This window comes from Galeopterus variegatus, unplaced genomic scaffold, assembly GCF_000696425.1.
Source record: "Galeopterus variegatus unplaced genomic scaffold, G_variegatus-3.0.2 Scaffold9889, whole genome shotgun sequence".
Lineage (NCBI taxonomy): Eukaryota > Metazoa > Chordata > Mammalia > Dermoptera > Cynocephalidae > Galeopterus > Galeopterus variegatus.
In genome coordinates, this window is record NW_007736000.1 from 22,153 (window position 1) to 39,322 (window position 17,170).

Sequence of the window (17,170 nt, forward strand, 5' to 3'; positions counted from 1 at the left end):
ATCTGAACCCTCGGCGGGAGCGCCGCCGCACTCCCAAGCGGTGCACTCTCCAGTGCGCCACGGGGCCAGCCCCATATTTATATGATTTTCACCATTTTCTTGACAATAACATCTGCTGGCTCTTCATCTCAATAACTATGTCAATAATGACGACCTAGAGTAACAATATACCATTTGGTCACTCTCACCTTGCTAAGAAAATGAACAAAAGGGGAACTGTTAAAAAAAATTAAAATGGAGAGCATGCCTGAAAAATTCCTTAACAAACAAACCAGCTAGTCCTTAAAAATGGCCTTAACCTTTCTTAATCTGCAGATATAAGCAAAACTTAACTTGGTCATTCCTGGTAAATGCTGTGTTAGAGAGAAACAAAACTTAACCTCAGCCTGTCACATGCAGCAAACTAACATATAATTTTGTGATCAGGGACTTTCCAGCAAAGTAATTCAAAAAAAGGCAAGTTTATAACTGTAACAAATCAAATAACTTTTTTTGTTTTACTTTCTTATTCACCTGATAAATACTTGCTTCTATTGCTTTGTCACTGGAGCACTAAAACCTCTTTTGCTTCGATTCTTTCCAATTCATAATCAAATAACTTTTTTTGTTTTACTTTCTTATTCACCTGATAAATACTTGTTTCTATTGCTTTGTCACTGGAGCACTAAAACCTCTTTTGCTTCGATTCTTTCCAATTCATAAATTGCTGTTTGCTGAAATAAAGTCTTTAAAATATTATTATGCCTCAAGTTTTTTTTTTTTTAACAGATTGGTTTCAGAGTAGTGGCATCTGAAGGGGACCCCTTGCAACCCCGGAGAGCATTGAGGGAAAATATATCCACTGATAGACTGTGCTGTCTGCTTTATCACTGCATCTGGTGGTTGCAAGGTGAGTCCGTCTTGGATTGTCAAGCTCTGCAGTGTGTGTCCTCTGCTCTCTGACTCTACTTGAGTACTTTTATTCCAGATTGGATGTAGAGGTTAAACTGGGATTTGACAGGAACTGTACTAGGTCCAATATAGTGCACTTGCTACCAGAGTAGGTCTGGATTCCAGACTGGGATTTGGAGTTTGCGCTGATGTCTGAGACAGACTGAACGAGGTTCAGCTGGAGGCCACAGGTAGGCGAAGTTTTAGAGCTGGGTCTTGTGGATTTGTCAGTATCTAAGGAGTCTGGGACTTCTCTGTCTGGAACTTTAGCTGGTTTTATGTCTAAAAATTATGGATCCAGAACTGGTACCTTTCTAGAAAAGTGGATGTACTTTATCAGAGATAATTTGGAGTCACAGATGTCAGAGTGGGAAAGTTTTAATCTAGATAAAACTGTTTATTTATGGGGCACATTAGGAAAACAAAAGGATTCTGAATGCCACAGAAACAGTGGGATGAAGTTTTTGATTGGCATGCAAAGTGTTCTAAGAGACAGATTCCAAAACTGCCTTTCTAAAAGACTCCTTACAAAATGCAAATAAAGTGAAAAACTTAAACAGCAAATTGAAGGTTAAACTAAAAAATGTTACATAGTGAGTGATGTGACTTCTACTGTTTCCGCCCTTTATTTTCCTCTACGTAATTATTCTGAATATGCTACCCCATTTGCTCAATTATCATCTTGCTTTTAACTTTTCAATCCCTTTGCTCAACTGCCTTTTCATCCTGAGAAAAATAAAAAGCAGTCAGATTGATGCCTTGCAAATTTAGGCCCCCCTAGTAGCCAGGTATGGCTCCGACAGTTTCACTCCTTGGTCAAAAACTCAACTTAAAGCCATAGCAAAAAGTCTTCCATGTCTTAGAGAAAGCCCACAAAAATTTACTGAAGAATTTGGCATCTTTACGTGAGCCTCTGACCCTGTGCCTCCTGATTTATGGCAGTTTATACAAAATAATGGACCCAGCAACGCGGGCGGCTGCGGCAGAGGAACGAGCTACTGGAGCCGCAGCCCTTCCAGAGCCACTTCTGCTGAAGCCGGAAGACAGAAGCTTTTCCCATCGTCTCCCCACAAAACTTAACTGGTCCTTAATCAATCACAGCAACAGAAAAACATCAGTTTCTGATTACAGGGCTAGATTAAAAATTTCATTTGATAAACACTTCAGACTGAAAATACATCAGGGAATAGTTTCTGTAGAATCTGAAATGGCTCTTAGAGTCTTGTTGGTTAATGGGCTTTGGCCAGAGCTTTTTGATCTAATTTTAAAAAAAAAAAAAAGGTTGGATGAAAAGTCACTAATAAGACTGAATTGATCACTATGGCTGAAAGCGTTGAGATAATTTTAGAACAAGAAAATAACCCAGTGCTAAAAGAAAAGAATCAAAAGGCTGTTATTGCAGCTCCTGTCCTCACAGCTACAACAGCTACAGGAATATACTAGTTTGTTTTCTGTTGCTTACAGCAGTATACCTGATTCTGGGTAATTCATAAAGAAAATGAAATTTATTTCTTACCGTTTGGGAGGCTAGAAGTTCCAAGGCCCAGAAACAAATCTAGTGAAAGCATTTTTGGTGGTGGGAACTCTCTACAGAATCCTGTGGCAACCCAGGACATCCCATGGCAAGGGGAGAGGAAGAACGTTTTCATGTGCTGTCCTTATAAAGCTACCACTCCACACCGTGATAACCCATTAATCCATTAGCTCGTTAATGGATTAATCCATTCATGAGGGGAGGACCATTACTATCAAATCACCTCCTGAAGGCCCCACCTTTCAACAGTACCACACTGGAGCCCAATCTTCCGCATGAGCTTTGGAGGGGACAAACATTCAACCAGTTTACTCCACCCCTGGCTCCCAAAGCTCATGTCCTTCTCACGTGCAAGTGCATTCATTCTATTCCCATAGCCCCAAAGTCTTAACTCATTTCAGCACAATTCAAAAGTCCAAAGTCCCATCTGTGAAATCAAAACAAGATACCTACTTCCAAGACACGATGGTGGGGCAAGCAGAGGATGCGCTTTGCCATCCTAAAAGGAAACAACAGGAAAGAAGACAGAAGTGACCAGCCCAGTGAGTTTAAAACTGAGCAGGGCAGGGCCGGCCTGGTGGTGCACTGGAGAGTGTACCGCTTGGGAGCACGGCGGTGCTCCTGCCAAGGGTTTGGATCCCATGTGGAGACCGGTTCCCGCTCACTGGCTGAGTGCGGTGCGGGCGCAACACCGAGGGTTGCGATCCCGCTGCCGGTCCCCGGTACGGGTGCGACACCGAGGGTTGCAATCCCGTTACCGGTCAGTAAAAAAGACAAAAAAAGGGGAAAAAAAAAAAATGAGCAGGGCAGGCATTAAATCTTAAAGCTGGAGAATAGTCTCCCTTTACTTTCTATCTGGCCTCCTTTGCACGCTGGTGTGGGGGGTGGACCCTCAGTTTTTCTCATTTGTCCCTGCCCATTTGTCTTTCCTGAGCTCAGCTCATGCTTTAGCTTTCCCAGGCTAGTGTTGCACACAAGTAGCTTTACACTTCTGGGGTCTTGATGGTGGTCTTGCTTCCACAGCTCCACTAGGCATGGCCCTGGTGGGGTTTTCTGCTGCAACTCTAACCCCACATTTTTGCTGACATTGATGTAGCAGTGGTTGACTGCATTGACTCCGCGTCTGTGACAGATCTCTTGTTGGGTCCCCACGCTTTTCATGTATTCTTTGAAATCTGGGTGGAGGCTTAGCTCTTGCATTTTGTGAGCCTGCAGACTTAACACCACATGAATGACACCAAGGCTTCCAGCTTGTATCTTCCAAAGCAGAAGGTCCAGCCACCGGAGCAGCTGGAGCAGCTGAGGTGAGGGGAGCAGTATCCTGAGGTGGCCCTTGGCAGTGAGCCCATGCAGGACACACAGGCCTGTTCCCCAAAACCATTCTGTCTTCCTAGGCCTTAGGCCTGTGATGGAAAGGGCAGCCTGAAAGGTCTCTTAAATGCCTTGGGGTCCTTCTTCCATTCTCTTGATAATATCTTCCCTCTGTGCTACCTCTGTTCTAATCTCTTTAGCATAGAGTCACTACACTACATGCTTGGTTTACTCTCCTAAGCACACTTTTGTACTCTTTAGGTGGCCAGGCTGAAAGTTTTCCATTTTTTTTACACACCGCATCCCTTTTAATTATGAATTCTGGCTTTATGTCATGCCTTTGCTGCTGTAATTCAGTGTAAGCTCTTGTAAGTAGCCACACAACAGCCTGAATGCTTTGCTGCTTGGAAAATTTTTTCCCACCAAATATCCTGGTTCATCACACTTAAGTAACACATTCCATAAAGCCCTAGGGCATGGATATCATTCAGTCAAGTTCTTCACAATTGTATAACAAAGGTGACCTTTGCTACAATTTCCAATAAGTTTCTCCTAACTTCTACCTGAAACCGCCTAAGAGTGGCCTTTGCTGTCCGTATTTCTATCAGCATTCTGGTCACCACCACTTACCCAGTCTCTAGGAAGTTTCAGGCTTTCCCTGGGCTTCCTGTCTTCTAAGCCCTCACCAGAATCTACACTTTCTCTAGTCTCCTTCAAATTCTTGAAATACCTTTAAATAAACATGGGAAAACTAAGATCAGAATTAATGGTGAGTCTTGTACAGTGTTGGTGGACACGGAAGCCACGGTATCTCCTTAAACCTCACTCTAATAAATCAACAAATCCCTAAGAGTAAAGAAAATGTTTTTGTGACGGGGATTTCCAATCAAGTTCAAAGAATCCCGGTGTCCAAGCCAGTCCAAATGAAGCTTTCGAACCATTCTCAGAAAAGTATGCCATCTTACTATGAATACCACCCCAGTAAGTTTATTGGGATGAGGTTTCATTTCTAAATTAGGAGGACACATAAAGTTTTCGTTGGGGGAAGAGATAATTATAGAATTTCCTGACCCTCCTGAGCCTGAACTGTTTTGTTTCCTACGAGAAGAAATTGATAATATTGGAACTCAGACTTATACCAACCCTGATTTTCTGAAGTATGTAAATATTTATGGGCTTCTTCACCAACTGGCATAGGAAAAAATAAAAGTGTTGAGCCTATAAAATTCTAAATAGACTATAATAATCCATGGCCTACACTTTCCCAATACCTCTTAAAATCTGAGGCAATTCAAGGACTTTCACCAACTGTAGAAGACTTGATAAAACAAAAGCGTTTTATTCCTTGCTCTAGTAACTGTAACACTCCAATCCTATCAGTTAAAAAACCTAATGGATGAGGTTGGAGATTTGTTTCAGATTTAAAATGTGATAAATAAAATTGTAATACTGAGATTTCCTGTGGTTCCAAATCCTAACAGTTTGCTTTTAAATGTGCCTATGGAATCGAAATAGTTCACAGTGATAGATTTCTGTTCTGCCTTCTTTGGTATTCCATTTGACAAAGAAAGCCAACAACTGTTTGTGTTTACCTGGAAAAATTAGCAATACACCTGGACTGTAATGCCACAGGAGTCCACTGAAGTCCCAATTTATCTCTCTCAGGCATTAAATCAAGACCTGTCAACCTTACAATTCCCTAGAAATTCCGCTCCTTTTCAGTGTGTTAGATGATCTGCTTTTATGTTCTCCTACCAAAGAAGATTCTGAAGTAGGTTCAATGTATCTTTTATAGCAGTTAGCTTACGAGGGCCACAGGGCTTCCATGGAAAAACTTCAGTTCTCTGAGAGAAAAAGCAAAACAAAATGTTGCTTAGGACATGATCTGACTACAGAGAGAATCTCCCTTTCTCCTGAAAGAATAAAGACAATCCATTGTTTTTCCAGACCGACAACTAAGCAACAAGAGATTTCCTTGGACTTGCAAGATACTGTAGGTCTTAGGTCCCAAAATGTTTTTGCTGGCATCCCCCTTATATGAACTTACAAAACACTCTGTTCCAGAGCCTTTGCTATGGGACAATAATCATGAAAAAGCTTTCAATCCCGTAAAATTAACCTTACAACAACCTTCAGCTTTAGGTCTCACACATTAGATGGAACCTTTTCCTTTTTTATAAATGTGATAATCAGGTCTTGGGAGTCATTACTCGGGAACATGGAGAAAGACATGGAACCATTGCTTAGTGCAGCCTACAGTTAGATCCAGTGACCAGAGCGCATCCGAATTATTTAAAAGCAGAGGCAGCAGCAGTTAAATTGGTAAAAACCTCATCTGAACCAGTGTTAGAAAATGAACTTTTCTTACAAGATCCACATGCTGTCAAAAGTTTATTGAATTCTGATCAGACCCAACATTTTTCAGTAAGTGAAGTAATGTCTTACGAAAACCTTCTCCTGTCACCTTCTATTCTCCATCTCAAATGTTGTAATCTGACTAATCCTGTCACTTCCCTGCCTCCGCTGATGACGTGGAAGACTGTAACTGTGAGTGTGGTTTTACAAATATTGCTCCTTACATTTATTTACAGGAGACTCCTTTAAATTACCTTGAATTTATACTTTTTGTCAATGGGTCTTATGCTAAAAATAGAGGAAGGAAATACCAAGTAGGATATGCTATAACTACTCAATATGAATGAATAATAAAGAGAACATTTATACAATTTAATTCAGCACAACCTGCAAAGTTTTACACTCTCGCTGGGCCTGTCATGTAGGTAAAGACAAATCAGTTAATATTTGTACAAATGCTATACATGCCTTTGAACTCGTCCATAATTTTGGCGTGTTATGGAAACAAAGAGGGTTTTTCACTTCTAGTGGATTCCCCATTAAAAATAGACCCCAAGTAGATATACTTTCTGCTATTCTTCCACCCTTCCGAGGAGCTGTTATTAAAATTGAAGCTCATACTCATAGAACTGAGCCTCAGTAGGAAACGCATTAACAGACTTTCATGCCAAGTCAACACTGAAACTGTTAAAATGCACAATTTGAATTAACTTCACAAAATTACTGATGAGAATTTAAATAAACTTAATAAGTTACTTATAAGAATTTGTCCAATAAGCAATGCTAGACAGCTTAATTAGAACAACAAAGTTGGTAGTTAAAAAGATGTAAATTTAATGCGAGACAAAGACTCGCGGAGGGCCCAGAAGGCCACCTGAGTTCCTAAAGTTGTGAATACTGAAAGCTCTGAATTCCACTCCATCAGAATGTAGACAAAATGGTTCAGATTATAAAAAACATACTGGTGGGGTGATTGTTCCAAAGTTGCAAAAATTGTTTATAACCAGTGCCTTGCTTGTCAAATTCATAATCCCTTAAGGTTTCAAGTGGTATATTTCTATCACCTCCAGGACGATTTGAACATCTGCAAATGGATTTCATTCCATTGCCACCTTCAATGAGTTACCAATACATCCTTGTGATAATGTGCCTGTTTTCAGAATGGATTGAGGCTTTCCCCTGTAGAAAAGCTGATGACATGACAGTAGCAAAACTAAAAATAAACAAATGATTAAAAATGTTTTCTTTATATGAGAATCTCTGGAGGGATCCCCAGCAATAGAGGAACTTACTTTATTGAACAAGTTATCAAACAGTGAAATTATGTCTTAACAGACACAATGGAACTATTACTGCCCTTATCCTCAATCTTCTGGAGGGGTTGAAAGGACAAACAATATCCTGAAAATAAAATTTGCTGAACCATCAGAACCGACTGGATTGCCTTGGCAACCTTACCACTTGCCTTAATGGCAAATAGGTCTACTCCTACTTGAAAATACAAACTGACCCTTTATGAAATAATTGCTGGAATACCTATGATGTTACTAATAGCATGTAACCCCTGCCTTTGTTAACTCTGATATGGATCAATACTGCAAGGCATTGATGTATTATGACAAAGTATATGTCCACTAGGCTTTCCATGATCAACCTACCAATGATAATCAAATCTGCATGACCTCAAGCATGGAGATTGGGCCTTTTAGAAATGACATCTGAGGGAGAGTGCCCTTGAGCCTTGTTGGAAGGGATCATACCAGGTTCTTACAAGTCACTTTAAGGTCTCTAGTCTTAGGTCTGTGTATGTCAACTAAAGAGAGCTCCTTCAGACTTTTGGAGCTTTCCCAAGATGATGGAACAAGAATCCATTGGACATCCTTTCATTTATTAAAATTTGATTTGTTTCACATTGAGGAAAAATGTTCAAACTTACGCTTTTACTTTTGTTAGGGAGTTTTAGTGCTCAAACTAAGCATCCTGTAAAGTCCGCTGTCCAAAGTATAGCCATTCTTACTAACCAAAGTAATTGCAGGTTATGTAGTCATTTAAATAAATGGAAAGAATCCCAACTGATATTAGAGCCTGCACCCATACACGCTTGGGTGAGCAATTCAGGAAAATGGCTTTATGAAAAGTTTTTCCATCCTTTGCCTGGCAAATTGGTTGATATCAATGATTGGCCAACTAGTAACTAGGGATAAGCAATAGAAGCAAGGGGATGGCCTATCATTCTGTTGACTTCATTACTGGTAATTTACCTTTATGCACAAAACCCCTAATGACCCTGGACCTAACACAGGTAGTGTTCCAGACTCCCTCTGCAGTTAAACTCTTTTGATTTGACAGAGATGATGAAGATTGGACTCCTGTATATAGTGACCTGGATATAAAATGAGAACATAGCAATGATACCCTTAAATATACCGTTAAGGAACTTAGTGAAACTATGCATTGGTTCAATAAAAACTCTAAAGGAAAATAGAATCCTTCTATGGTCCCATTATATGAAATAAATGATAGTTTTTTATTGGATAGATCAATACTCAGGACATATTTTAAGAGGAAATCAGTCATCTTCAATCGGTGATACATGAGTTGCTTTATCAAATTAATAGGAATGTTTTCTGTTCCTATTCTGATTCGAAACATAGTCATTCAACATGGCAATGTGCAGATGCAGCTCTGATAAAAAATTATGATATTTACATTACCCCTAATTAGTGGGTGACGTGATCCACTTTGACCTTTTCTCCCAATAATACTGAATTGTTCATCTTGTGTGGAAAGAAATACATAAGTATCTCCCACCTAAATTGTCTGGATACCATGGTTTGTGTTATCTTCTACCTAAAATGACCAACTATGACTTTCTAAACACTAGGCAAATTCTTAACATAAGATTATTTGTTCATCAAGTGACCTTCCCAGATGAGCCTCTCATGGTTTTTCAAACGCAATCACATGAAGGAGGTCTGGATTTCATTCTTTTGCAAGAGCCTCTTTTTTCTCCATTTGGAGTCTCCAAATTAGAAAATTCACACATTAATATTTCAGCAACTCTTTCATTTTTAAAATTTTTATTGTAACAGTCGATTGTACATATGTGTGGGGTACAGAGTTGAATATCAATACCTGTGTGCAACATGTGATGCTCAAATCCAGATGATTAGTATATTCAGCATTATACAATGTAATCGTTTTTTGTGGCCCTTTTTATCAATTCCTCCCTTATGTCCCCTTTTCTTCCCCCCCTCCCACCTCTGGTAACTTCAGTTGTGTTTTCTTCTTTTGAAAGTTCAATGTATTATTGTATCTTTTCTTTTTTAAAATTCATTTGTTTATTTTTCAGCTCCCACTTGTGAGTGAGCACATGTGGTATTTCTCTTTCTGTGCCTGGCTTATTTCACTTGACATAATTTTCTCTAAGTTCATCCATGTTGCTGCAAATGGCAGAATTCCACTCTTTTTTTATGGTAGAGTAGTATTCCGTTGTGTACATATACCACATTTTCCTTGTCCAGTTGTCCATCAATGGACATTTAGGTGGGTTACAAGGCTTAGCTATTGTAAATAGAACTGCGATAAACATGGGAGTTCAGGTATCCCTTCAACATGATGATTTCCATCCCTTAAAAAATGTTTTAAAGGTACTTTAAATTATTTTCAAGCAGTGCAATATAAAATAATTTAGCGTCAGTAGTACTCCAAAATAGAAGCATTGCTTATACGTTAACTGCTCAGCAGTGAGGAACTTGTGCCCAAATTGGTGACAAATGTTCCTTCTAAGGTAGTGTAGAAATTGTTGCCCTAAAGGATCTTAAAGAGATGTGGGTCTCTCATCAGATCAGCACTGCTCCCTCCATTGATTTATTTAGTTGGTTAAATCTTGGCTCCTGAGAATCTTCGATGCAAGGAATTTTTCTGTCTTTGTTCATTATTGTCCTCATGGTTGTTGTATTTACCTCTCTGGTGTGCTGCCTTCTCTCAGGTGCTTTAAATGTTTTCCAGCAGCCACTCGCATGTCAGGTGATTGCCATCAGGAACAGACACAGCTCAGCAAAACCAGTGCTGACTGTGCAATTGCTGATGGTGGATGTGTTGACTTTGAAACCCAGCATTCCTACTGATGATCATATCTGCCCAGCTTTTCATCTCAGTGGCTACGTCCATCATGGCAACCTGGAGTAACACTATACCATTTGGTCACTTTCAGCTTGCTGAGAAAATGGCCAGAATGGGCAATGATTAAAGCAAAATTAAAATGGAGACCAGGCCTGAAAAATTCCTGAGTAAATAAAACCAGTGAGGCCTTAAAGCCAGCTTAGGTTTAAACTTACTTAAACTGCAAACATAAGCAAAATTCAACTTGGGTCACTTCTGGTAAATGCTTGCATTAGAGAAAAACAAAACTTGACCTCAGCCAATCAAAAGCAGCCAACTAACATGTAATCATGTGATCAGGGACTTTCCCCCCAAAATGCAATTTATAACTATAATCAATCAAGTAAGTTTTTTGTTTTACTTCCATAATCACCCAATAAATTCCTGCCTCTGATGCTTCATCAACAGAACACAAAACCTCCTCTGGTTTGATGGTTCCCAATTTATGAATTGCGGTTTACTGAAATACACTCTTTAAAATTTTATTGTGCCTCGGATTTTTCTGCTAATACACAATAATGTTTTTTTCTTTATTTTGATACAGTGTATATTTTAATCTCTTAACATCTCTTGTATCTACTTTCCTCTGTGAGGAAACCAATGCTATTAACCTTGTATATATCCTTCTATAATTTTCTATTCCAAATTTTTTCTTTTCTTTATGAAAAACATAGAAACCTTCAAAAATATTTGTTTTAAAAAATGTATACTGTTCTTTGAAACTGGCAGATCTTATTTAATAATGTATAATTTTCATTTTATTGCTCTATGTTTATATCTTAACTCATTGTGTAATAGATACTATTTCATAGTATGTAATACTGAGAGGTAATAAGGTTATTACCAGGGTTGTCACTATGGAATCCTGCAATAAACATCCTTGTTAATATATTCTTATATATTAGAGATTTTGTTTTATAATTTTGACATCAAGAAGTGGGTTTCTGGATCTGGAGTAATAATACTAATAACAATCGTAGTATATGACATCAACACCAAAATTAACTGACTTTTATTGAGCCCGTACCATTTGCCAGGCCCATTTATTAGCAATTTACAATGATTGAATGATTTAGTTTTTATACCATCCTCTAAGGCAGGCCTTGTTTATTACTCACATTCTACAGTATACTAAGATGTTGAGAGTTGTTGCCTGATTACTTTCTGAAAAGACAGCAGCAATTTAGATATCTAAAAGCATACATGATGTGCTCAAAGTTTATCTAACCTTCAATTTTTATTTGCCTAAATAATTTCTCTAAACATTTATTTTATATTTGGATTTTTCTGTATGAGGTTTGTCCATTCAAATAGTTTTCCCAATATTTTTATATTAACTTTTTTTTCTTTTCAATGTTTAAAAATTAAGAATTTTTCGAATAATATAAATAATTAAATTTTTACCAAGAGTGGTACATCTGTAAGTATTTTGCCTACATATTTAAAAAAAACTGTACATGTCAGATAATAGTTGAATCTCATTATTTCCCTTTCCAGACCTGTGCATTTCTCTCACTCTATGTTGTAATCACACCTATGATATTACAATATTCTTCTGTCGTATTTTCAACTTCATTCATCTATATGGGTAGTGATCTATAAAAATCATCATGTTTTGAGTGTTATTTTAGATACATGTAAACGGTACAATACTGTATATTCGATTATATAACTTATTTATCTTAGTATGGTGAATCACAAAAATTACTTAAGGTCTTCACCGTTACCTGTATCTGAACTTTTTTGCCATGTAACTTTGAAGCTCTTTTCATCAAAAAGTGGAGTATATTCGCTTCCCTAAAGTTGCCCAACCTGAGCCCCTGCATCTGAGTTTAGCAGTACAAGGCCAGCTTCATGAGTGTGCTGCCCCACAGGGCCCCATGGTTACAAGGGCCCTACACTCAGTTTTACGGCTATTGTTGCTGATTGAGATTCTTAATAATTTTGAACAAGGAGACTTGCATTTTCATTTTATTTTGAGCCCCCAAAGTTATTTGGCCCATCCTGTGGTTATATGACTTACTTTGTCTAAAGAGATGTTAGCTGACTTAAACAGAGGTTTGAAAAATCTCTTGCGCTTCTCTGCTTGCTGTCTTGTTTGTCTGCCATTCCCTGAAAATATGCCTGCGCTAGCTTGCTGCAAGACAGAGATGCATGGAGCACACAGTGGCCTATTCATTCCATTCTAGTTCAGCCAACATCCAGCAGAACCCTAGACCACTGAACAAGCCTGACCAAGATTAGTAGAACTAGTGAGCCTACCCTCACATGACCCAGAGTGTGAGCAATAGGTACTTACTGTTTTACTGTATGTCGTTGTTTGTTGTGCAGCATTTTACAGATTATTAGATTCGTTTATACTGATGTGTGCAAAATCAGTTCAGTTATTTCAAGTGCATATGTAGCCATCAAATGAGTATATCTCGATTATTATATATCCACTTATATTTACAGTGATGGGCATTTAGGTTTCTCCATTGATTTTATCAGTTAACAACAGCAGCCATAAAAAGATGTTTGTGGGTATGTCATGACTTCCTGGCACCTGTGAAATTGATGGGTTATTAATAAGAAAACACTCAGGTGTGCTATACATGGCCAATTTTTTACTTCAAGACTTTATACCCACTTTCACTCCCACTGACTATTCAAAAACTTTCTGTTCTCTACAGTGTCGGCAAAATGAGTATTTACACTCGCTTACTGTTGCAGTTCATGGATAAGAAATGTATAGTTGTTTTAATATGCATTTCAATGATCATTAATAACGTGCAATATCCTTTCAAAATATTGACCATTGTAACTGAATTGTCTTTCCTAAGCTTTCGTTTTTTCTTTAGAGTTTTTATTTTGATCTATGGCTTATTGTTCTATTTTTATTTTCCATCACCAATCTGTGGGAATTTTTGTTTACTGTGTATGTTAACTCTTTATCTCTTCTACATTTTGCAAAAATGCTGCCCAGCCTACTGAATGCCTTCCTCCTTTGTAGGATTTATTGCTATTAAGAGAAAATTTCAAATAATAAATCATATTCACATTTTCTTTTACAGATTTTGGGATTATTCTCTAATAATCTCAGAGTATTTTTAAAGTTGTTTTTACATTTAGTTTGTATATAAGTGCTTTCAGTTTTATTGCTTAACAATTATATTGCATTTTGCATGTCTTTTCAGTGCTGTTTTCATTGTTTATGACGGCTTTATTTTTCCTTACATTGCAAATTTCTGTCCTGAACCAGATCTTTAGTTAGAATATCTTAAGACTATTTTCTTAGGATAAAATACACGATGGCATGCCTTCTGAATCTGTGTGGATCTGCAAATGTCCCTATTGTTATATTTAAACAGCAGCTTGGAGGTGTGTAGAAATTGTGGGTTGTATTACTATTCTGAAATTTTTTGTAATTATATATAGTCCATCTAAATGAATTTTCTAGTACATGTTTTGGTGTGTACATCCATGTGTGGATGTGTCTGTTGTGGGTATGTTTTCTTAATCCTCTCTGATATGTCATGAGTCCCTTTATTTTTCAAGAGATTGTGCTTCTACATATAAGAAAAAGTTTTTTTTATTTCTTTCATTTTTACCCCCATCTACAGTTTTTATTATATGGGAAAGCTATTATTTCATCTGAGGTCTTACAGTTCCACTCTCTGTATCATAGTTTTGCTATAACTATTTCCAAATCTTTATTTTAGGAAGATATTTATAAAATAAATTTTATTTATAAATTTAATTTATATTCTGTGTATATTACCAATATTTTTTCTCTTTGTTGGCTAAGTTATTAATTCTGTTCCTAGTAACCAAATCTTTTGATACATTTATGAAATTACTTAATTTTAAGTACCATTTAGCTTCAGAGTATTCAATTTTTTCTTGAAATGATCTCCTTTGAAAGTTTATTAACTTTTTTGAGATTGTGGTGATACTCTTTAGTCAAGGCTACTTCATGTGGTGCTAGATTTTAAGTTTTGCCTTCTTACTTTTCATTGTTTAGTTTCCTCACATGTGATGTTGTGACATGTTTTTCTTTGCATGGTCATTTGTATTTTTATTACTTCACTGATTAAGCCAGGCTCTGTTGTTGGTGCATATAGAAGCAGAAAGAATTGTTTTGAGGGCCCAGGATGAGCAAACTTGTAAACTAAAGTGCTGTCCTTTCAATTGTGCTCTCGGGGTGTCTGTTAGGGTTTCAGCCTACAGCTCCTCTCTCCTGAGAGCGCTCGGGGTCTCCATTTATGCCACCTCCATTTGCCCCCTCTCAGTTGTGAAATCGTGTCTCCGACCTTGTGTCAGCATGGGCTTGACCCTAACTTCAGAGTTTTTCCTTGAATAAATGTATCGATTTATCTTCCCTGAATGAACTGGTAAATAACAATGTTTTCTCTGGGAGGCTCTACAGTTTCCTTATTTGATCTGAAGACAAAGAAAAGCTGTCAGGAATGAGAGAAAATGGAGTAGAGATGCAGAGAGAAGTGGTGGTTAAATCAAGTCTGTGCCAGCGCTGGACTCCCCTTCCAGCCTGGCCTTGGAATGTCCCTCGGTGTTTGGAATGTTTGAAAAAACCCATTCTCCCTACAATAAGCAACAGTGGTATATTGTTGCTTGATAATTACTGTGTTCTTGTGAGAAGATTATACTTCCCTACCGGGTTTATCTACAAAAATGGTTTAGCTTATAAAATTTGAGCTAACCACTAGTCTCTTTCTTTTCAGCAAAGGCCTTAGAACTACTTTGTGCTTCTACAACTCTTTTCTCCTTCTGCTACAAAAGGCACGATCCAGAGGGAAGCCATGCCTTTTCTAGGTTCCAGAGTGAAGGCAGCACGGAGCTGAAACCTTAGGAAACTTGTGAAGGACACTTGTTGTTTTAGGATGCTGAGAATTCTGGGGTTGTTTTTAAAAGCATATAACTTTATGAAAATAATTTATGCAAAACCACACACACACACACACACACACACGCACGCACGCACACACACACACACACACACACACACACTCTTAATCTATTGCTCCACTGCTGCTTGATAGCAAATGCACGCACACACACACACACACACACACACTCTTAATCTATTGCTCCACTGCTGCTTGATAGCAAATATTAACTAAGGTATTTATGCCACGAGATTTACTGATGAATGAGTCTAAAAGAAAACTGTTGCTGAAGCCTTGGCTATTACTTTGCATAAGTCTGTGTCAGCTGACCATTTTGAATTCATTAAAGCATCTATACTAGTTTCTGTTATGCTAGTTATTATTTTTTCTTATGTACAGAATATGCTATTAAAAAGCTGGAAAATGAAGAGATAAGTATATTTAATTTTTTGGATGTTTGGGCTTGTAGAATGAAAGTAAGTTTTGTTTAATTTTGTTCTCTGGGAAGTTATTTTTATTAATTATGTTATTACAATGAAGTGTTGTTATTTTGGTTGAATTAGGTCATTTTTACACCCACATTTCCTGGTGTATTCATACAACCAATCAGGAGCATTGTATCCAGATTCTTCATTTACACAGGTAAATTTTGGTTTCTGCTGTGTAGATTTTCATTTTTTTATGTGGTTAAGGTGCCACTGTTGGGAAGAAAACAAGTGCTTTATAGTCCACAGAGTTTGGGGCAAACAGATCACAAACCCAAATCGTGTAGTGTGGCAATTACTGAGAAAGCATATTGAATAGATCAAGTACAACTCAGGAATCACTTGTTCAAAGGAGATAAACTATTGCTGGAAGTATTAGTAAAAATTTAAGGGGAAAAAAGTGGGTGAAGGAGCAAAGACATGAAGAAGTTTTAAATGATATTCATGGGATCTGAGCAGTGGAGGAAACGTTAGAAATTACTTTATAGAAAGATCTCGGGGAAATGGCGGGAGCGAGGATGCAAAAGCACGTGGTGTACAGAATCTGAATAGGTTCATGAGCAAAATACTGGAATTTCAGTTGTATCCCAGAGTCTCTAAAAGGAGTCACGAAGTTTCTGAAAGTATGTGAAAAAGTTAGTTTGACTCTGTAAGATACTTATTTTGGCAGAACAGATGATTGAGAAGAAACAAATATAAGTGATTGGTCAAATTCTATTGCCATCTTCAAATTGAGAGATAATGAAATTAAAAATATGATAAGCGGTGCAGGATTTGGCCTTCCTACCACATACAAGTAGAAAACAGAACAAAATGCATGAGGCACTTGCATGAGACATTTGACAATAGGCAGATCAGGACCTTTGTCCCTGAGAGAAAGGAGCACAGAAGGTGAGTTTCACGTTCAGCTTGGCTCTCCAAGGGGATGATGTCTGGATTGTCATGTGGGGAAATGGGACCAAGAGGAAGTCAAAGAGTTTGGAGCTCAGGGCTGCTGGAGCAGCTGGAGCTTGAGCAACACAGCACCAGACATGGAGGACGGCTGTGCGATGTGTGCTTGCTTCTGTACGTTGTTTTTCCTGAGGATGTCCTTCTGAGCTTCACTCCGAATTAGGCTGCACGTGTGCTGGGTAAGACTCCACTGAAGGGTTGTGGGTAAAATGAAGTCACTAGAGGTCAGACAGTGTGGGGGCAAGGCTGGATTTTCAGCCAAGACAGAGTAGAGTGGCCTTGACCCCAGACAATCAGCTAAGACCAGAAGGGCAAATCCTTGGAGAAAAGTTTCAGCTCCAGAGTAAAGACTGCTTTTATCACCTCCCACCCTTATCCCAATGCCTGAAACCCAGCATTGAGAGGATTAAGAAGAGTTACTGTTACATTAATTGCCTTCCAATGCAAAGTGCAGTACTCTATAAAGGGATAAAACATAGTAGAGAGAAATAATGCAGAGGAGGTCAGAAATTAAGGAGACAGAAAAAAATTAAAAACATAGAAATAAATTAAAA

At 38.1% G+C, this 17,170-nt stretch overlaps 1 protein-coding gene across 2 annotated transcripts in view; it reads left to right on the top strand.

Moving 5' to 3' along the window:
* Positions 1–17,170, top strand: part of LOC103609646 (disintegrin and metalloproteinase domain-containing protein 18-like) — a 51,988-nt gene that overhangs the window by 14,974 nt on the left and 19,844 nt on the right. For both annotated transcript variants that reach the window (XM_008593947.1, XM_008593946.1), the window contains exon 4: positions 15,744–15,822. In XM_008593947.1, the coding sequence (XP_008592169.1) occupies positions 15,744–15,822 (79 nt within the window). The remainder of the gene's footprint in view (positions 1–15,743; positions 15,823–17,170) is intronic.